Below are 21,937 nucleotides of genomic sequence, written 5' to 3'. Positions count from 1 at the left end.
CTTTCTGCCAGACTCTGTTCCACATGGCGGAAATTTTATCAACGAACAGAACCAAGTCCCTGCCCTCTACATAACCCTCCAGAGGAAACAGCAATTAGGATTTTTTTTCCAGTTAAGAGCACCAGCTACTCTTCCAGAGGACCTAGGTTCAAATCCCAGCACCCACATGACAGCTCACAGAGGTCTGTAACTCCAGCCTCAGGGAACTCTGTTCCCTCTTCTACCCTCTTCGGGCACCAGGTGTGCACATGGTGAACAGACATACATGCAGGCAGAACGCCCATAGACATAAACCAATGTATTCTTTTAAAAAGGGCGTTGGAAGCTGGAGGGGTGGCTCGGTGGTTAAGGGCAGTTGTCGGTTTTCCAGAGGACACGGGTTTGTTTTTCAGCACCCACATGCAGTTCACGGTCTATAACCCCAGCTCCAGAGAACCTGAAACGGTTTTCTGACTTCCTCGGTCACTAGCAAGTGTGCAGTGTACACACATATACAGGCAAAGAATACATATGCATAAAATAATAATTTTCTTTAAGAAAATTTTAAGACCTACATTTTAAAAGATTTTTCAAAAAATATTGAGTTATTACTTTGGTGGTTAAAAACTCTCTCTCTTGTTCTCTCTCTCTCTCTCTCTCTCTCTCTCACACACACACACACACACACACACACACATACACACACACACCATGCTTGTACTGGTTGTGCTTTGGGGAACAGGTGTAATTCTCAGATGTACAGCCCTCCCAGAGGCAAGCATTCTTATAACAGCCCCAGTTCACTACATACATGCACCACACACATGCACCACACACATGCACCACACACATGCACCACACACATGCACCACACACATGCACCACACACAGGAAATACAGGTTCAAGGGATGAGCACACCTGTTCAACCACACAGGGTGAGAAGCCTAGAATTTGTCCCCAGGCCTGGCCTAACTCCAAAAGAGCTACTTCGTAATCATCCTTCCGTGCTGCCTCTTCCTCACACAATGGGAAGGTTTCAGGGAGTAAAGATAAATAGACCCAGTAAAAACTGTCTCAAGGCGCTAGCAAAAGTTAGCCTGATTTAAGTTGTAAACACAGTGTGCACAAAGGGGTTGGGGTAAAACAGCCTGACAAATTCAAGACCTGCATGACAGAAGATACTCTTGTCTGAAGGAAAGTTCTAGAAGGCAGTTCACACCTTGTGGTCTCTTTCACGATCACCAAAAGTCCCTTTGGCTTTTGTATTTGTGTAACGAGTTTATTTGTGTGTGTGGTACATGTGTGTAGTGCATATGTATGCTGCATGTGTGTAGTGCATATGTATGCTGCATGTGTGTGGTGCATATGTATGCTGCATGCGTGTGTGTGTGTGTGGTGCATATGTGTGCTGCATGTGTGTGGTGCAGGAAGCCCTTTCACAAAGGCTGGCCTCTCTGATCCTGACACATGTATCCCTAACATGGGTAGTTCTCAGTCTTTTTACAAGAACTAGCCACACTTGCAACATGGAGTCCCTGGAGAAGAAAGAAAACACTCCCTCTCCATCCTGAAATTAGTCCTGGTCCGCAGGTCACAGACCTGTCCTTTCTCTCTTTTCCCTTTATCTCTGCTGAGAGAGGGCTTCCTGGGGGATTTTTCAATATGACTTCCCTGCTGCTACTGGACCCCACCAAACCTGAACTCCAATATCAGCCCTGACCCTTATCCCTGGGCTCATCCAAGAAGTCCAAGTGGCTCCCAAGAGTCAGTTGCTTTGTCAGCATGAGGAGGCGATAATTGTGACAAAGGGCAAACCAAAAGAAAGCCCCTTACATCAGACTCATGGCACATGATCAACGCCAATTCCTCACTACAACTGGTTTTCATGGCTGTCCCAGCCACCGTTGCCTGGTATATGGCAGACACTGAATGAGTATTTGGTGACTAAATGAACTGAATGGACAGTGGAGACATATGTGGGTGCAAGGGGAAGGAGGTGGTAACTCAGGGGTGCCCAGGGTACCACACATGCTGACAAGCACTCTTTCGCTAGGACACATCTCTAGCTCTCAAAGAAAGAATGAGGCAGGATGTCTCTACATTGCCCATGGGCTTGAATTTATGCTCCTCCTGCTTCAGCCTCCAGAATAACTGGGGTTCAGGGGTACATCGCCAGGCCCTGCTTTGGTGGCAAGTTCTTAATACGCTGGGTGGAAGAAGACCCCATGTTCCACACTCTTTCTGTGGTGGCTCCCTGCCCACCCGAGCCAACCTCTCCCCACTTAGGTACTCCAAGGTCAAGCACTTGCTGAAGGACTTGGACAAGCTGATGGAGGCTGTCCTGGACAAGATTCTGGCTCCGGAGTCCAGCCACACCAACACCACCGGTACCCTGAACTTTACCATCTGGAACCACACGCCCCTGGTCCTTATTGATGAGCGGAACCCTGACCATCCAGTGGTCCTCAACTTGTTTGGGGACAGCCACAACAGCAGCAACCCAGCCCCAGGAAGCACCTGTAATGCCCAAGGGTGCAAAGTGGCCATGAGGCTGGTAAGTTCCCCAAGCACATGCCAGGACACGACCATCCAGACAGCCTGGCAGCAATCGATTTTTGTTAATAACCTGAGACTTGCTGAGGGGCCCAGCGCCTGTTTTATATATCTGCAAAGGTTGTGGGGGATGTGGGTGTATTTGCACGTATACCTGTCAGAGGTGGGTCAGAGGACAATCTCAGATGTCATTTCTCTTTATTCGAGGCTGGCTGACCAGCAAGCCCAAGGGATCTGCCCATTTCCACCTCCCCAGCTCTGAGATGACAGCTTCCCCTGGATTGTTAATCATTTTTAGATTTACTTTATGTTATGTGTCTGAGTGATTTTACTTGGATGTGTGTCTGTGCACCACGTGTGTGCTTGGTGCCTTATGAGGGTCTGAAGAGGACACTGGATCTTCTCAAACTGGAAGTATGGGTGGTTGTGAGCTGCCGTACGGTGCTGAGACTCAAACCTGAGTCCTCTGGAAGAACAAGTGGGTTTTTTTTTTAATTATTCTTGTTATTTATGTTTATATGTACTTCGTTTCAGATTTTATCTTCATAGTGGCTTTATTCCATCTTTATTAAGTTGGGTATTCCTTATTTACATTTCAAATGTTATTCCCTTTCCAGGTTTCCAGGCCAACATCCCCCTAATCCCTTCCCCTCCCCTTCTATATGGGTAGAACAAGTGCTCTGAGGCTGAGCCGTCTCTCCAGCCCTCACTTGGATTTTTTATGTGAGTTCTGAGGATCCAAGTCAGGTTCTCAGATTGTGCTACAGGCATTTAACCAACTGGACTGCTCCCTGAACCTCAGAAAAAGGCTTTTTAAAATGCACTTTAGAAACAGCTGATGTTTTAGTCAGGACTCTTGGATGAGTGACCCAGCTTAAACTAGCTTATGCAAAGTAGGGAGCCATTGGTGCACAAGAAGGAGCCGTCCAGGATTCTCTAGGTTCAGGCACAGGTTGATACAGGTGCTGGGGTCCTTTTGTGAGGACTACGCTCCCTCCATCTCAGCCCAGCAATCTCTCACCAGAGTCATAAATGCCCTGGATTATCTCACCCTTAAAATAGTCATGGTGGGCTACAGGACAGCCTCCGTGATTGCCCAGTCCTGGATCACATGTTCTAGAGCTGGCAGTGATGTCATTTTCACAAGGACCTGAGAGGGGGTGAGGCGGGGGACACAGTCAGAGGCCAAGTAACCAACACCACACTGAGGCCAAGGTGCTGTCGGCTCATATAGTCCCGTGGGAGAAAGTCCATCTGTCTGGGCTCTCCCAGAGCTCTATCCATACCATGGATACTATCCAGACCAGGCATCATCTCTGGAGACCCCATGGATGTAGTTTAGGGGGTGGTCCTAGAGGCCTCCACTGTCAGCAGCTTCCCTGGTTACCTGAGGGTCAGCTTCAGACAAAGGTGAGAGTGGGATGTGCAGTCTCCAGAGCAGCAAATGTCTGCCTTCCATTGGCACATGGTCCCAGCCTCCAAAACCCGCCTCACTCCCACTCAAACCAGCAAATAGCCTGCTGCCTAGGAGCCACGCTTAGGGTGTGGCCATGGATTACCTATCTGAAAATTCAGCCCAAGCCTGTCTGTCCACTACCCCTGTGTCGGTGTGTGTGTCTGTGTATATGTACCCATGTGTGTTTGTATCTATGCCTGTATATGTCTGTGCATCTGAATGTGTGCTTGTGTGCCCATGTGTTTGTGCCCATGTATGTTTGGGTATATATATATATATATATATATATATATATATATATATATATATATGCATGTGTGTTTCCCCATGTCATATATATGTATGCATGTATATATGTCTGTATGTCTGTGATCTCTGCATGTGTAATGTGTTTGTGTATGTGTCAGAGAGGAGCTATGTATCTGCACATGTGTACTGTGTTCACGCTGAAGAGTTCTAATGGGGGCTGTGTATGACTAGCCTTGAGTTGTCTGAGATGATGTCTCTGAGCATGCATGAGCTAGGATTCTTTTTTTTTTTTTTTTTTTTTTTTTTTTAAAGATTTATTTATTTATTATATATAAGTACACTGTAGCTGTCTTCAGATACACCAGAAGAGGGCATCAGATCTCTTTACAGATGGTTGTGAGCCACCATGTGGTTGCTGGGAATTGGTGAGCCATCTCTCCAGCCCCATGAGCTCCACTACCAGGGTGAAGCCACTGGGTAGATAATACGGTGCTGCCATTCCTTCCTGGGTTCCCCAGGGCAGTGGCCTTCGTGTCTTCAGGAACCTCTTCTATTTCACAGTGCAGTGCCAATGGGACCGTGTGTACCTTCCGAAACTTCACCAGTGCCACCCAGGCCGTGACTGAGTGGTACATCCTGCAGGCCACCAACATCTTCTCACAAGTGCTCCCCCAGGACCTGGTGGGGATGGGCTATGCTCCTGATCGCATAATCCTAGCCTGTCTGTTTGGAACAGAACCCTGCAGCCATCGGTGAGAGCAACTACTGTCCTCTGCCCTGACAGACGGGATGAGTTAGCAGCCTGACCCGCCAGGGTGCAGACCCACCTGGATCTAGAGTAGCTATCTACAGCACACAGGCTGATCTATGCCTCCGTGTCTTGTGGCAGCTTGCTGGAGGCACGTCTGAGACAGCTCATGGAGGGAATTGCTTTGGGAGAAGTCAGCAAGGAAGGCAGATGAGGAAGGAGGATAAGGATCTGTAAGGATTCGATGGCTGTGGGTGAAACCTGGGCAGGACCTGATTCGTGGGAAGACGTGCTGTGGTGCATGAATAGAATCAGAGTTGCCCTCCCTCGGCAGAGGGGCCAGGCCTTTTATAATGTCTCCATCAACCAGACTTGGCTGTTGCCACCTCAGGAACAGGAGCAGCCTTGGGCCATTAGCTTGCAGCTCCCAACAGCTGGGGGATAGATGGTGGTGGTGGTGGTGGTGGTGGTGTGTGTGTGTGTGTGTGTGTGTGAGAGAGAGAGAGAGAGAGAGAGAGAGAGAGAGAGAGAGAGAGAGAGAGAGAAGGAGGGAGGGAGGGAGGGAGGGGGAGGGAGGGAGGGAGAGGGAGAGCAAGGAATTCTTGGCTACACAGGCACAGCCACCTGGTGGCATATATGGGTGGGCACCTGGCATTGCCTGGTTTTTGTTTTCTTTCCTTTTTTTTTTTATTCTTTTTTTCGGAGCTGGGGACCGAACCCAGGGCCTTGCGCTTACTAGGGTTTTTGTTTTCTAAAACAAGACAAGCATTTACCCACCTTTGCCAGTTGCTGTGAAGGGCATATGTTAGGTCTACACTAGCATGTAGAGTGGGGGCTTGAAGTCTTCTTCCCTACAATGCCTTTTCATGTTGAGAGTGGCAGAGCAAGGGTGACGGGGACCCAGAAAGTCTGGGTTACCTTCCAGCTTGTCCACAGAGTCCCAACTCTGTCATCTGGGCATGGTGACTTGTGCATCTCCTGGTCTGAACTCCCACACTTAATTCTCAACTCCGCTGCTGAGCGGGGGCTCCCTCCTAAGGACATAGGACATGCTTCCAGATTCATCTTGTAGGGACTGTAGCCTACATCCTGAACCTTCCAAAGGCTCTGTGGAGAATAGGCTGAGGGCTGCACTCTGTCCTCCCTATGCACAGGTGTGCTGGGCAGGCATTTCGTACATGGTGTCAAGGAGTTGTCAATCAAACCAAATGTGATGGTTCAAGCCTGTGGTCCTAGCGCTCAGGAGGCAGAGACAGGAAGACCAAGAATTCCTTGGCTTCTCTCTCTCTCTCTCTCTCCCTCTCCCTCTCTCTCTCTCTCTCCCTCTCCCTCTCCCATTCCTGTCCTTTCATCAATTCATATGCAATTGTCAGTCAGACGACACTTGCCACAGTAGAGTCCAAGTGGCTGTCTGAACGCACCAGCCCCACAGTCATCAAAGGGCCCCTCCTCCAAGGCAGCTAACTCTGCCAGTCACCCAATAGTGTTTCAGAGCAGCACAGCTTAAGCCTGTTTCTCTTAAGCTCACCCTTGGGAGCAGTGTAAGACACCTTCGTTGTCTTAGTCCAACCTCTAGGTCTCAGCAAGCTGAAGGCTGGACTCCTTTCAGCTGTTGCAGTCAGACCAAGTGCAACACCTTCCATGACTTAGCCTGAACCCTGGCCTCAGCACTCACTTTAGTATCTGAGGACTTGGCCTCCAGTGTCCGAGGACATACGGCTGAACAAGGAGCTGGGACCATGGCATACACCTGTACAAGGAGGCGGGTTATTACAGCCCAACAAGGAGGCAGGCTATTACATACAGCACAACAAGGAGAGAGGTTTAGCTGATCTTGGTAGGAGCAGCCTCTGTAGAGGGGCAGTCTTCAGGCCTGCTTTTCAAGGGGAGAAAGCTATGGTGGACATTGTCTATAAATGACATCGATATTTGCACTTGGACCTGAGGAAGTCTTTCCATCCCTCTGAACTCACACAAGAAGGCTTTGCCACTCCCTTGGGTCTGAGGCACTGGGGTCCTTGGCAGGACCGGAGTTTGAAACTCTGGAGCCCATGTAAAAAGCTAGATACATGCCCATAGCCCCAGCACTAGGGCCTTTCCGGCTCATAGCCTGACTACAGGTTTACTGAGACTATATCAAAGGAATATAAGGCAGAGAGTAAGAGAGGATACCCAACATCCTCCTCTGGCTTCATTCTGTGAGCAAGAGTGCACATGTGTGCACACACATGGACACACATACCTACACACATATAAACTATACACATACACATACACACACCCCACACATATACATGCAAACACATACCCCATACATATAAATACACACACACCACAACACGCATACATGCATGCACATACACACCCATGCACAAACATACACCATGCATATAAAGCACACACCACACACACACACACACACACACACACACACACACACACACACACACTGCCATAAATAGTGCATGGACCTCTTTGACCCCCTGGCAGTGGTCTCTTTTCTTAGTATCCTGCCTCACAAGTGTAATCTGTCAAAACTAAGACAATGAGTGTGACGTAGGTCAGGAGCGGAGCGCCTGCCTAGTGTGTAAGAGTCCTGGGCCAGAACCTAGCACAAAAAAAGCAAATTGCAAAGAATGCAAACTAGCATGTCTCTAGGAAGGAAACAACATGCTTTGTTCTGATTGCATCCGTGTTCCCACATGACGTTTTCCTGTCAAGGACTCTATCCAGGAGCACAGGTAGCATTGACCCTGGATTTTCCTTGATAGGACAATTTCTCAAGCTGCTTTGTTGGGGGTGACCTTGAGTGTCAGAGCACTGGTTCGATGCCTTGTGGGAAGCGCTTGATGTGGGTGGGCCTGTTTGATCTTAGCAGGGGTGATGGCCTCAGGCAAGCCTGCCAAGAGGCCAGCTGACACCTTTAAGGAATCAGAGCTGGTGGCACGTGGTGGCCAGGTTATAGCACCCATGACATCATCTTCCTTGCTTGGGCATTGCCTTCCCTTATGCTGGAAGTGAGCCCCACACTTACTCAAGTGGTCACATGATGTGGGGAAGTAGACTCATAGATGTTAGAAATCTAAACTTGGGTCCTACACTTTACCTACTGAGCCATTTTTCCCACTTCTTCCCCCTCCTCTCCTAGATATGTTGTACAGTCTGGTGTGGAACTCCTAAGCTCAAGTCTCCAGAGTATCTGGCACCACAAGTGAGCAAGGGTGTCCCTGGATCTCTCCCCAGTCATTTCTGAAAGCTTGCTGGCCTCTACTTGCATTCAAGGATCATGTACCAGAAAATATTTATAGAGGGGACCCTCCTTAATATCTAGAGAGTATCGGAGATGGGCACGGCCTCACTGGGTGACAGGCATTACCAACAAATGAAGAGTTGGCATAGGTGACAACCCTCAGCCTGAAGACGGGGATTGGCCACACCCTGGCAGCCTCCTGCTCCCTTCTGGGCTGCATCTACCCAAGACAGTCACTTGGGAACACTATGTCCTCATGGCCTGGGGCGAGGTCTCTCCCTTCAGAGCAGGGCCTGGCTGCAGCCTGTTTGCTCTGCTCTCTGCCTGTGGTCTTAGCTGTGACCCACACAGTATACAGGTGCTTGGTGCCTGCTCAAGCCTTTGCCAGTGCTGTGCCCCCAGCAGGGTATACCCTTTCCTTTCCCATCTACTAGACACCACCACCTCTTCCTCATCCTTCATAGTCTCCTCTCAGGCCTCCCCTTGGCCCAGACACCTTCCTTGACCACCTTAATCCCCACTCTGCCCCAGTCTAGCTCTTCAATGTCCTTATCACATTATTTATTCAACAAATATTTACCAAATGTCTGTATGCTGCTGCATTCTGTGCCAGGCCCTGGAAACAGAGGTGTGGACATTGCTAGCCAAGGGGACACACCACAGGGTATGCTAGGTATCTCATGCCACAGTATGCTAGGCGTCTTGCCCTCGGCTCAGTCCTGGAAGGAAGCAGCTGCTGCTATTGTCCTAACCTAGGGGTGTACTAACATCTGGGGAAAGTGATGCCCAGAGGCACAGGGGACATCATCAAGCTCACTGGGCTAGGAAAGGACAAAGTCAGAAGTCAGGTAAGGACAGACTACTCTGAGCCAGTGTTCTTGACCTCTGGTTGTCACAGATCAAGGTCATGGCTCTCCTTAGGGTCAGGGTCCACAACAGGAGAAGCAGATGGGAAAGCAGATAAAGTGGGGTGACGTCCCAGTCTTGTGCAGAATTGAAGGTAATAAAGAAGTGGAAATCTGAGAGGGGACGTCCATTCCTAACTCCTCGCTATAGTCAGCTGAGCTCCATTGCTTTGCTTGGTGCAGGGGTGGAGACGGAGGAGGTCTTAGGAAACTGAAGGACATGAAGAAACCAGCTGTTTGATGGGCTGGGTAGATAAGGTTCTAGACACAAGGCTCAGCGGTGTGCAGAGGTCTGTGTTTGCAAACATCTGGAGCAGAGCTCACTCGTAGTGAATGAGGGGGCAGAGCCTAGGTAAAGGAGTCTGTGAGCATCACAGACCCTCCGAAGGGTATGAGAAGGGTGTGCCTTGCCTCGTTCACAGATGGGAACAATGGCCCTGACACTGCACAGCAGGACAGGAGGAGCAAAGCTGGGGACAGGGTTTCTGTGAGGACCTTGGCATAAGATGACTGTTGAAGAGCAAAGGTGAAGACGGGGCTTCTGCAGGGATTCTAGTGTGAGATGGCTGTCAGGGAACAGGTGGGACAGGAGTCCTGAGTCGCTTAGACCAGAGACTGAGCCTTAGAATAGACTAGGACAAGCCAGCAAGATGACTCAACGGGTAAATGCTTGCCCCAAGCCTGATAATCTGAGTTCAAGTCCTAAGACCCACACGGTGGAAGATAAATGATGTCTATTTGTTGTCCTGTGGCCTCTCCATGTTTGCCTCTCCTCAAAAAAAAAAAAAGTGTAATTTCTTTTTAAAGTGCATAGGCTGGAGCCATGTTTGAGAACAGATGGGACATAGAGCTATCCCTTGCCTGTGCTGTGGCGTAAGCTGCATTGAGCAGCCCTATCCCGTTTTCCACGCTGCTCCAGCTCAGTGCCCACCTCTAGAAATATTTGTAGGGCCAAGAAAAGCCAATTACTCATCCTCCTTACTGTTTAGGACAACCAAAGCCCAGAGGCTGAGCAGCACAGCCCCATCTGATGTTTTCTGGGAAAGTCGGGGACAGCGCCTAGGTAGGATTTCCGTATCCACTCTGGGCCATGTCAGTCTCCTTATGGCTCAGGGCTGAGGCTGAGGCAGAGGCTGAGAGGACTTTCTCATGAGAGACTGGGAGAATACACTTGGTTAACCTAGGACCAATGAGACAATGTCCTCAGAAACAGTCCAGGCCTGGCCCTGGAAACTGCTCAGTAAACATCATGGACCAGAAGGTTTAAAACCAGAACATCAGTTGAAATTTAAATTTCTCACATTTGGTGGACTTACCCTGTTCCTTCTTGTTTTCAATAAATATAAAAGAACAGTGTAGATCATAGGCAGTTGATGGTTTTGCTTGGGGAGGGAGGGTTCTTTTTGTTTTTATTTTGAAAAAAAAACACTTTAAAAACACTGCATTTATTTATTTATTTATTTATTTATTTATTTATTTATTTATTTATTTATGGTATGAGCCACAGCCTACATGTAAAGGTCAGGAAGCAGCTAATGGGAGCCAGTTCTCGCTCCACATTGTGGGTCCTGGGGACTGAACTCAGCGGTCAGTCTTGTTAGCAAGCACTCTTCCTGGAGAAGCCATCTCCAAACCTCTTGAAACTTTCAATGCTACTTCTGAGGGATATGAGAACGCCCACACCACAGAGCAGACGGAAATGCTCACTCCCCCACCCCCACCGCCTCCAGGGTTACAGGCGTGAGCCACTACAGCCAGCTTGTGGCTTTCCTTTTAATCAATAATCTTTTTTAAAATGGATAGGAGTGTATATACATGCGTGCTGTATGTACTTACGTGTGCCCACATGTACTGATTGTGAGGGATCAATGTGACCATGTCCTGCTGCTACTACACGCAGTGAACAAATCAAGGCCCCTCCGCCTTCCAAAATATTTACCCTTCCTTGGTTTGGAAACCTCACTTCCAGTTTTTGTTGTAGGACTGTTTTGTTTGTTTTTTACTTTGTTTTGTTCTGTGTTTTGAAACAAAGGCTCACTACATAACCCAGGCTGGTCTCAAACTCATGACTCTCCTTCCTCGGCATCCCGAGTGGCTGGATGACGGGCATACCCTACCACGCCAGCCAGTCCCGTTTTCTAGCTTTATGTGAATGTGTCATAAGTTGTCAGGAGCTGCCATCACCCTGCTGTGCTGCCCAGCAGCTGACCTCTCTGTCCCTGAGGGATGGTTCTGCCATCACTCATCCCACAGGGCACTTGCCAGCCTCTGGGGACTCGTCACCCACCCTCCCTCCGTGCCCACTCCCAGCCCCTGCGGTTCCTCCTTTCCAGCCCTTCACCCATCGAGGAAATCCACTCTGTAGCTTGCACACATGAAGTGATCGTGCAATGATCTTATACACTGTGACTTTTGAGTTTCCGTTCATCCATAGATGATTTCCGTTTCTCCCACAATGTATTTTCCAAAGGAACAGGGTTACTAACACTGCCAAGGTCCCCACTGTCTGCAGTTTTGATGACTGTCTGTGGCGTTGTTTAACACGTCCTCCAGACTCTGGTTCTTGTTAACAGTGAAGAATCTGTCCTATGAGATATGGGGTTTGTATAAGGCTACCTCGCCTTTAATTATTACCTAGCCCACATTGGAACTGTATTTTAATTTAATTTTATTGCTATTCGTGTGTGCATATACACAGGCATGCATGACTTCCGTAGTATATCCTTGGAGGTCAGAAGACAACTTTTGGGACTTGGTTTTCTCCTTCCCACCATGGGTCCTGGGAATCAGTCTCAGGTTGTCAGGCTTGTGTGGTGTGAGCTTTTCTTATTAAACCGAGAGGCACAGTCAAACGAGACACAGAGGACTTGCTAACCAAATACGATTAAACAACTACTAAAATTATCTGGGTCTTGATTTAAATAAGCAAATTGAATAAGACAGATTTACTATTTGTGAGACAATGGGCATTGGAACTGCATATTTAATCAATAGCATCGAGAGGTTTTTCTGATAGTTTGAACACGGCAACAGCATCATTTTAGAGAGCTCTTACCTTTAGAGAGATTTAGGAAGCCTTCGCAAATCCAGGCAGAGTAGCACACATCTAGAACCCCAGGATTGCCAGAGGTGGGAGGATCCCTAGTCCCAGGTCAGCCTGGGCTGCACAGTGAGGAAGCCTCAAAGCCAAAAGCAGGAGGGGTCAAGACGAGACCACATCCTTTTGAAGGTGCAGGGACTGAGACAAGCATCTGGGAACATTCCTTCTTCACAAGCCACAAAGGCTAAACCAGCTCCAACCAGGAGCAACTCCTTCCCTTCTTCCTCTCAGCCTTCCAGGGGTCTCCTCGTCAGCTTCCACAGAGGGACGGACAAGAAGGAAGGAGCTGGGGTTCGGGACTTAGCTCAGTGGTAGAGCGCTTGCCTAGCAAGCGCAAGGCCCTGGGTTCTGTCCCCAGCTCCAAAAAAGAAAAAAGAAAAGAAAAGAAAAGAAAAGAAAAGGAAGGAAGGAGCTGAGCTCTGGCTTAGCCTCTCCCTCCTGCCTCCTCTCTGAAGTGTATGAAAGGCAGAAGCTGCTCAGTCCCCTCTCCAGCAGAGCAGGACAATGCCCTGGGGGGCCTTCTTCCCAGCAGAAGATCCCCACCCTCCTGCCTTCCCTATTTCCTTAGGAACTTCACACCTATCTTCTACCCTGATTATGGCAACTGCTACATCTTCAACTGGGGCATGACAGAGAAGGCACTTCCTTCTGCCAACCCTGGGACTGAGTTTGGTGAGTTTTGGTTTGCCAAGGAGCTCTATGAGGGGCTACCACACAGGGCGGAAAGACCCTCTGAGGTATGAGACTGAGGGTTAACCTAAGGTCAGCACTGAGACTCTGGGTCACTGCTGAGCCTCCACTGTAAACCTGGAGGTGCCAAGGCCTTCATGGGTCCTCAGCTATGTGCTAAGAGAAGCCTAGTGGGTGCTCTCTCAGCCAAGGACCCTGGGGTGGAGGCTGGCTTCTTCGACAGGGGGTGGACCAAAAGGTAAGAGCTAGGACTTAGCCTCTCCCTCCTGCTTCCTCTCTGAAGTGGATGACCGGCAGCGGTGGCCTGTCCCCTGTTCAACAGGACAAGACAGATACCCATTCCACTGTGCTATCCTCTACAGGAAGGCTGGTGAGAAGCTGGCTGCCATGGTATATACTCCTGTAATCTCAACACTTGAGTGGCTGAAGTAAGATGATCACAAGTTTAAGACCAGCCTCAGCTGCAAAGAGAGACCTTGGAGAGACAGAGACACCCAAACTTCCACATCGGGGAGGAGGGTAGCACACAGTCTCAAGCTGTAACACTCCTAGCCATCAAAAGGCAGGATGGCCTTCCTCGACTAATGGGCCACTGGCCAAGAGGGGCTCACGGAGCTGACCATCTTCACCCAGTCCTTGTTAGTGAAAAACAGTCAACAAACTGCTGGGCCATTCACTTGAGAGACACAGTGGGCCTGGTTAGAACCCCAGCAAATCCAGTGTGACCTGACAGAGGTCCCTTACCTCCTTGTGTATCAGTTTGCTTACCTGTAAAATGGGGATAAATATAGTATCTCATGGGCTTTTGTGAGCATCCAATACGATATTTTAGAATAAAGCACTTTATAGCCAGATATAAAGCCATAAGCCTGTGATCTCAGCAATCAAGAGGCTGAGACAGGAGTTGGGGATTTAGCTCAGCAGTAGAGTGCTTGCCTATCAAGTGCAAGGCTCTGGGTTCGGTCCCCAGCTCCGAAAAAAAGAAAAGAAAAAAGAAGAGGCTGAGACAGGAGTATCACTTGTTTGAGGCCAGCCTGGGCTACCTAGCCAGATCCCATCCTAAATAAATAAGCACCTCACTAGTACATAGTATGTAGCAAGTGCCCAGTGAGTGATGTCTCAGATTGTCTCAGGCAGAGCCTGATCCCAGGATCCCAGGTTCAGGGTTAGGTGTGAGGGGGCAAGTCTTAGCTTCTAAACCAGGCAGTCTAGCAAGGGGGGGGATGTCTGAGAATAAGACTGAGGTGAGGCAGGCACTGGGAGAGAATGGATGTTCCAGAGCTAGGAGAGGGCACACCGAAGGCTTTGAACAACCAGGAAAGCTTCGGAGGAAGAAAGAGTGGGGCATTCCAGAAGAAAGGAGAGGGCAGGAACATCATTCCAGGGCAAGGGGAAAGCATCTTCAGAGGTGCAGCAGGAAGGAGTAATGTCACTGGATGGGGAGGATGAGGTCACACGTCATGTGGTGTGAGAAGGGAAGGGCAGCATGAGTGGGCAGGTCCTGATGTGCAGACAAGAGACTACAGGTGGGGCACACAAGCCCAGGAGGAGGTTATGGGCCCCAGAGAATGCCTTGGCTGAACAAGGCTTGGACACTTGGGTGATGGCCTCCCTTCCATCTTCGGTATATAAAATAAATAACCCTCGCTGTCCTTCCTCAACAGGTCTCAAGTTGATCCTGGACATTGGTCAGGAGGACTATGTCCCCTTCCTTGCGTCCACAGCAGGGGCTAGACTGATGCTCCACGAGCAGAGGACATACCCCTTCATTAGAGAAGAGGGCATCTATGCCATGGCAGGAACTGAGACTTCTATTGGGGTGCTGGTGGTAAAGACAGGGCCCCTGGAGCAGCTTGAGGGGGAGGTCTGCGGGGAGAAGCTCTTGTGTTCAGGCTGCCTTCCTATGCCCTGAAAACAGCATTCATGATGTCAGCCCACCCTTGCTCTGTACACACCTCAGTACCTGGCAAGGTGCTGACCTCTCTTGTGCCTTCCAGGACTTGCGACTCCCCAGCCCTTTGTAACATCCAGTTGGCTCCATGGGGAGGTACATACATACAGAAGGGGCTGCCAGGGGTCTCCATGAGCCGCCTCTCTCCACAGGACAAGCTGCAGCGCAAGGGGGAGCCATACAGTCCCTGCACCATGAACGGCTCCGATGTTGCCATTCAGAACCTCTACAGTGACTACAACACGACCTATTCCATCCAGGTGGGAAGGTTGTGCAGGCCTGGTGACCGTGGGGCCTGTTCCCTTTACCTTTGAGGGCTGGACTGGCTCTGCTGAATCTTGTCTTTCTTATTTATCTACTTACTTGAGACAAGGTTTCCCCATGGAGCCCAGGCTGACCTGAAATTCTAAGTACTCTTTCCTCGGTCTTTTCGGTAGGGGGATCACAGGCATGCAGCACCAGGTACACAGGGCTGCATTTTCGGAAGTAGTGCATGGGACCATGGTGCTACAGAGGCAAGGCTCTGGGTTCTCACCTGGGGCCCAGGGCCAGCCACTCTTACTTCCCATTGGCTGGTGTCTCTGGGGAAAGGGGGGAAACGGCCAGGATGGGACTGTCATTGTGTGTGAGACTTAGTGCTGATGGTCTGCATGCCTTTCCTCATTTGATCTCTTCAGTCCCTCCTCTGTGATAGCAATATGCCAGCGACAGCAGCATTTATAAATGTACTAACTACAGCAGGTCGGTCATATACTTTAGCAAGTAATTTACATGTGCTATGTCTCTGGGATACACACGGATTTATACACATGCCTCTTGCGTAGGAGGGAGGAAAACTGGGTTTCACAGACCCTGAACTGAATGTGTTTCAGGCACAGGGTCGGGGGTGACACCTGTTTTCCAGATGAGAGGCTGAGGTCTGTGTGAACCACTCACCCAAGCCAGAGCCATCCTAACTCCATACTCCTCTGACCCCCACTCTGTCTCCTCCTGACCGCTCCTCTGAATGGGCTAGCCAGTAGGGACCTCAGTGGTCCCTCTGGGAGAAGAGGTCAGATGTACTGACCTGGAGGAGAGAGCACAGGGGAGAAGGAAAGGAGCAGGCATGGGCTGGGCTAGGAGGCCATTGTAGTCAACACTTGGGACATGCGCAGGAGGGAAGGTCGGGCGTAACAACTGCTTACCAAGCGCCTGACGCTGTCCTGAGTCCTCCAACCTTGGAAGGCAGGTGTGACTAGTATCCTGTTTCTCCATGAGTAAACTGAGGCTCACAAGTTAATCATTTGCTTCAGGACACATTGCTGGTCCGTGAGTGGGCTGGAACCAGATCAGAATGGCCTGAACCCCATAGACATTGGGGCTTTGAAAGTGTCCTCATTACATATCAGTCCTCAGGGCTGGAGACACTTGTGTCCCCGTGACTCCATCTCCCTTCAGCTCTGATCCATTAAGGGTCCCCTCTCTGCCTCCTTTGGGTATCTCACGCCCATCCCCACCCCCAGCCATAGGAGAGCACGTCTGAGCCAGTTTGCTTGCCATCTCTCCAGGTCTCTGTGTGACAGACCTCAGAACGGTGCTGACACCTCACCGGATGAGCTGTAAGCTCTCTCATTTGAGGCAGGCCACCCCTGCCCATGCCATCTACAGGACCCAGCTTTGGATGGAGAGACTGGGGCTTCTGGGATCTGGCCTGAGTCCCTGTTCAGGGGCCAAGAGGCTGCCATGGGGTCCCCATGTGAGAGCAACTGTGACCTGCCAGGAGAGCCTTTAGCTGCAGCTGTCTGCAGGCCACACCTCCTAGTCCCCACCTCTCTCCTGGCTGTAACGTCTCTGGGCTCCAAGGGACCATCCCACCATGTCTGAGATCTGTTCCACATCCGCAGGCCTGCCTTCATTCCTGTTTCCAAGATCACATGATCCATAACTGCAGCTGTGGCCACTACTTGTACCCTTTGCCTGCTGGGGAGAAATACTGCAACAACAGAGACTTCCCAGACTGGGGTGAGTACAGCACAGGAAGTCAGACAACAGTGAGGGGAAAACCGTTAGCCAAGGGGTCCTCTCCCCAGTCCAGGGGGCCTCTCCCCAGTCCAGGGGACCTCTCACCCATCTACAATCCCTCCCCCACACTCCCTTCCCAAAGAACCTTCCTTCTCATCTTGATTCCATGAAGTACCTGCTTGAGACACATATATGGGTATGGGGATGACCTGTCCCTCCAGGCGTATGTGTGCCATGTACATCCCTGTACACACACACACACACACACACACACACACACACACACACACACACACGAGCCACGGAATGGGGCTGCTGGAGAGGGTGCAGCACGTATCTTCAGATGCACACAGGAAAGGTATTGCTGTGTCTCCACACACAGAACTCGGTGCCACAGCAGTACCTGTGTGTGCTCATAAGCAGGGACCTTGCTTCCCGTGTGTGCACATGTGCACATGCACACAAAACCATGGATCCATCCTCAGCAAGTGCATCCATGCATGGTGGGAACTGGGCTGGAAGGGAACACTGAAGAAGCTGGCCCTGTGGAGGTGGCTTCATCACAGGACAAATTCACAATGGGTTTCCCCAGAGACGCAGCCTGGGGGGTTGGAGTGAGTCCAGAGATTTACTTAGGTCCTACCACCAATATAATATACAAATGAGAAACATATATTTATTTGCTTGTTTATTTGTCTGGTTGGTTTTAGTAACTTACCCTTCTGTTTATGACCCCAGAAGCCATCTTCTGGGCTAGGATAAGGAGGGACAAAGGAGAAGACACTCTAACCTACTGAGCTGTATCTAGGATGTTTAGGGATAGCACCCAATGCTGCACTGGGGCAAGATGTCCAGGGGGAGGGTGGGGTATGGAGCAATGATTTTAGTAACAAGGGACTTAGATTGAGTCAACGGGAGCCTTCCCTGGGGGAGGGAAGACCCCTGGAAGCAGCCCTTCTGGCACCTGATCACCCCCCTCTCTCCCATGAAGCCTACTGCTACCTAAGCCTACAGATGAGTGTGGTCCAGAGAGAGACCTGCCTCAGCATGTGCAAGGAGTCCTGCAAGTGAGTGTGTCCCAGGGGGTCTGCGGGTGCCGGCGAGGAGGGCATGGGGTGATGGGGGCCTGCGGGTGCTGGCAAGGAGGGCACGGGGTGATGGGGGTGCGGGTACTGGCAAGGAGGGCACGGGGTGATGGGGGTCTGCGGGTGCTGGCAAGGAGGGCACGGGGTGATGGGGGCCTGCGGGTGCTGGCAAGGAGGGCACGGGGTGATGGGGGTCTGCGGGTGCTGGCAAGGAGGGCACGGGGTGATGGGGGCCTGTGGGTGCCGGTGAGGAGGGCACAGGGTGATGGGGGCCTGCGGGTGCCGGTGAGGAGGGCACGGGGTGATGGGGGCCTGCAGGTGCCGGTGAGGAGGGCACTGGGCTATGGGGCAGCAACAAAGCTGTCTTCTCTTCCAGCGACACCCAGTATAAGATGACCATTTCCATGGCTGACTGGCCATCCGAGGCCTCTGAGGTGAGATGTTGAAAGGCCTAGCCCCCATTCTCCAATCTTTGGGTTGAGAACTAGTCTGGGACTTGAAAGAGGGTCTTCTCCCCCTCTTCCCTCCATCTTTCTTTTCCTATTCGCTTCGATTCCTCTCTCCTTCCCACCCTCCCTTCTTTCCACCCCACCAATGCTCTCCCAGGTTCCATGCTAGGCATAGCCTTCCCTTTACCAAGTCCACAGCCCAGTCAGTGAGGGACAACAAATACATGGAAAGAAGATCATTTCAAAGTCGAGGCAATAGGGACAGAAACAATGGGAGCAAACAGTAAGGGAAAGCATTTTAGAGAGCAGATCAGGGAAGGCCTCTCTAAGGAGCCATAGCCAGAAGCGAGCTGGCAGGGCAGGGAGGATTCTGGGAAGAAGGAACAGCAAGTGCTCTGGCTAGAGAAGGGAATGAGCCCGAGACATTACCTGCCTGGGGACAAGACAGCTGGAGAGTGGAGCCCCTCCTTCCTCTGACCACAGCCAGGCTTTCTGTGCGTGTCCTCTGCTCTTAACTCAAGGCTCAGGTTTCTGGAAGGTAAGAGGCTACTTTCTGTCCTGGCCCAGCAGAGTGGGGGTGGGGGGCTATGTCGTGTGTGTGCGCGCGTGTGCATGTGTGCGAGGGTGTGCATGCATGTGTGTGCGTGTGTATCCACACACATGTGCACGCCTGCACTTGTCCTGTTCTCTCAGCTGTCTTCTTGGGTTCTAGGATTGGATCCTACATGTCCTGTCTCAGGAGCGGGACCAGAGCTCAAATATCACCCTGAGCAGGTGAGGCTGGAGTGTGGCCAGGGCTGGCGAAGGTAGAAAAGGGAGGAACCAGTGCCCTGGGCAGGGTTTGCACGTGGGGCGGCTGTCCAAATTGCTCTTGCTGTTCAAACCCAGTGCAAGATTAGAGGAGGAAGAGGGGGTAAGAGGGAAAGAAAGGCACCGGAGGGCTCAGTGTTTACAGATGGACTCCCCGTTCCATGTGTCTGCACCTGTCACCCGTCTTCCATTCTTAAAAAAAAAACAATTATTTTGTGTGTATTATGTATATGTGTAGGCACACCATACCATGCTGTGCTTGTGAAGGTCAGATGACAATTTTGTGGAATCAGCTCTCTCCTTCCATCTTTATATGGGGCCCTGAGATTGACTCAGGCTACCAGGCTTGTGTGGCAAGCACTTTACAGGCTGAGCTGTCTTCCCCAACTCCCAGCCTTCCGTTTTTCCCCATCCACCCACCTCCCCTCGATCCATTCAGTACAAATGCTCTGAGTGCAGGAAAGGCAAGGGTTATACCACCAGGAACCTCAAGCTGAGATGCGAACCAGCCTTCCAGCTGCCACGTTCTTGGGTGTGTAGTGTATGGACCGGGCTACCCTAGGCCCAGAGAGTGGCTGCAGGGTGACCTCTGGGACTATCTCAGGCTCGAAGGCCCTTTAGGAAAATGGCAGACATGGGGGATAAAGAAGAGACCCATAGGACAGGTGCTGAGCATAGATGCCCTTTATGGGACTGAGGCCCAAAACAAGTGGGAAGGGCAGTAATTCCAGGTCTGGTTTGAATCCCCCCCCCCACTCCTGGGAGCAACTCAGACTGGAGATGAGCAGGGCACCATGCAGTGCCCTTCCCATGGGTGCATGCATGGCACCCATCCTGGGAGGGAAGACAGCCTGCCTTGCTGCCTCCTATAGGAAGGGTATCGTCAAGCTCAATATCTACTTCCAAGAGTTCAACTACCGTACCATCGAGGAATCGCCGGCCAACAATGTAAGTGTGGGTGTGCCTGTCTTGTGGATCCCTGAGACCCTAGGTGGGGGTTATGGTTCCAGTGCTGGGCAGGACTGTGCACTCATCTCCCCGTTTCCTACAGATCGTGTGGCTGCTCTCTAACCTGGGTGGCCAGTTTGGCTTCTGGATGGGGGGCTCGGTGCTGTGCCTCATTGAGTTTGGGGAGATCATTATCGACTTCATTTGGATCACTGTCATCAAGCTAGTGGCCTCCTGCAAAGGCCTGCGCAGGAGGCGGCCGCAGGCACCCTACACTGGCCCGCCGCCCACGGTGGCCGAGCTGGTGGAGGCCCACACCAACTTTGGCTTCCAGCCTGACACAACCAGCTGCAGGCCCAATGCCGAGGTCTACCCTGACCAACAGACTGTGCCCATTCCGGGCACTCCACCTCCCAACTATGACTCCCTGAGGCTGCAGCCGCTGGACACCATGGAGTCTGACAGCGAGGTGGAGGCCATCTAGATCTGCATCCCCACTGGCAACTAGTGAACTCGAAACTGAGGAGTCACAACCATTGTCAGTGCCTCATTTCATTAGCCCTTGTCCAAAGAGCCAGGGCACAGAGCCCATGTCCCTCTGGTCAGCCCCAGGCTGAGGGGTTCATAGGGTCAAGATGCTGGTACCAGAATATTGAACTTGTATCCTTTTCTGGATCTTGCCCACCCTAGCCCAGTCTTTGCTCTCTGTTGACCTAGCAGACAGGCTCCAGAGACCCATAGAGTCCCTCTCCTGGTGATAGGCCACTTCCCTGTCTTGTTACAACCTCAGTCTCCCAGAATCAGTGACCTTGCCCTAGTTGGCATTGGCTGAACCCTGTTAATAGACTTGGGGGTGTGCAGACCATAGGGAGGGAGCATCAGGTAAGAAGGCTTGACAGGGGAGCACATGCTTTGTTAGAAAATAAAGAGAGAAAACACTGGGTGGAGGTTTGTTCTTTATTCCCCTAAGTAGCTAGGGTGCCCTGGAGCATGTCTGGGGTGTAGGATGGGCAAGTGCATTCAAGCAGGCCAGAAATCCTAGACTATCTTGGAAACCACGCACTTCCTTCCATGTTGTTCTCAAAGTCTTGGCCCAGGGTCCTAAACTGACTTCAGCAAAACCAGGCATGGGGATGGAGGGCAGATGCCTGTAATCCCAGGCAGGAAGACCCAAGTTCAAGACCAGCTGGTAGTACACAGTGAGACTGTCTCAAGAAACCAAACCCCACGAAGCAAATAAATGTTCTCAAGCACACCCAAATAATTAAATCTATGCTTCTGGAGGCCTCTTAAGGCCTGCTCCAGGCTGACATGCATTGGTCCCTGACTGGGTCTGTGCCTATCTCTGAATCAATCGGCATGGTCAGTGATAAACTGGATAAACTGCTCAGATTGGCAGACCCAAGTCTACCTGCCCAGACCTGAAGCCACTATAGCACCCAGCAAATCACTGAGTCTGAGGGGAGTGTGGACTAGTGCCTGGGGTTGTCAGACAAAATTCAGGTCACTCAGGTAAACCAATTTCAAGGAGACAACAAATTGGTTTTGTAGTATAATTTCACACATGCAATAGTTGGGATATATATATATATGTGTGTGTGTGTGTGTGTGTGTGTGTGTGTGTGTATACATATACATGTATAATACACACACACACACACACACACACACACACACACACATTCGTTTCTCTCACATTCAAACTTAATGAATGATTATGGGTCCAGCTCAGAGCAGGGTCATCGAGTCTTGTCCAGCCCTG

The 21,937-nt window shown here is 50.8% G+C and overlaps 1 protein-coding gene across 1 annotated transcript in view; it reads left to right on the top strand.

The window, feature by feature from the left end:
* The window catches only part of Scnn1b (sodium channel epithelial 1 subunit beta), a 59,956-nt gene extending 38,838 nt beyond the window's left edge, over positions 1 to 21,118 (top strand). The window contains exons 3-13 of the mRNA XM_032892746.1: positions 2,267 to 2,534; positions 4,800 to 4,990; positions 12,810 to 12,913; positions 14,596 to 14,759; positions 15,035 to 15,142; positions 16,766 to 16,883; positions 17,875 to 17,950; positions 18,345 to 18,402; positions 19,130 to 19,191; positions 20,100 to 20,175; positions 20,279 to 21,118. Coding sequence (XP_032748637.1) covers positions 2,267 to 2,534; positions 4,800 to 4,990; positions 12,810 to 12,913; positions 14,596 to 14,759; positions 15,035 to 15,142; positions 16,766 to 16,883; positions 17,875 to 17,950; positions 18,345 to 18,402; positions 19,130 to 19,191; positions 20,100 to 20,175; positions 20,279 to 20,659 — 1,606 coding nt within the window. The 3' untranslated portion in view covers positions 20,660 to 21,118. The remainder of the gene's footprint in view (positions 1 to 2,266; positions 2,535 to 4,799; positions 4,991 to 12,809; positions 12,914 to 14,595; positions 14,760 to 15,034; positions 15,143 to 16,765; positions 16,884 to 17,874; positions 17,951 to 18,344; positions 18,403 to 19,129; positions 19,192 to 20,099; positions 20,176 to 20,278) is intronic.
* Positions 21,119 to 21,937: the final 819 nt, after the last annotated feature.

This window comes from Rattus rattus, chromosome 2 (genome assembly GCF_011064425.1).
Source record: "Rattus rattus isolate New Zealand chromosome 2, Rrattus_CSIRO_v1, whole genome shotgun sequence".
NCBI lineage: Eukaryota > Metazoa > Chordata > Mammalia > Rodentia > Muridae > Rattus > Rattus rattus.
Note: the sequence above shows the minus strand (reverse complement) of the source record. Positions and strands in the feature narration are given on the sequence as shown.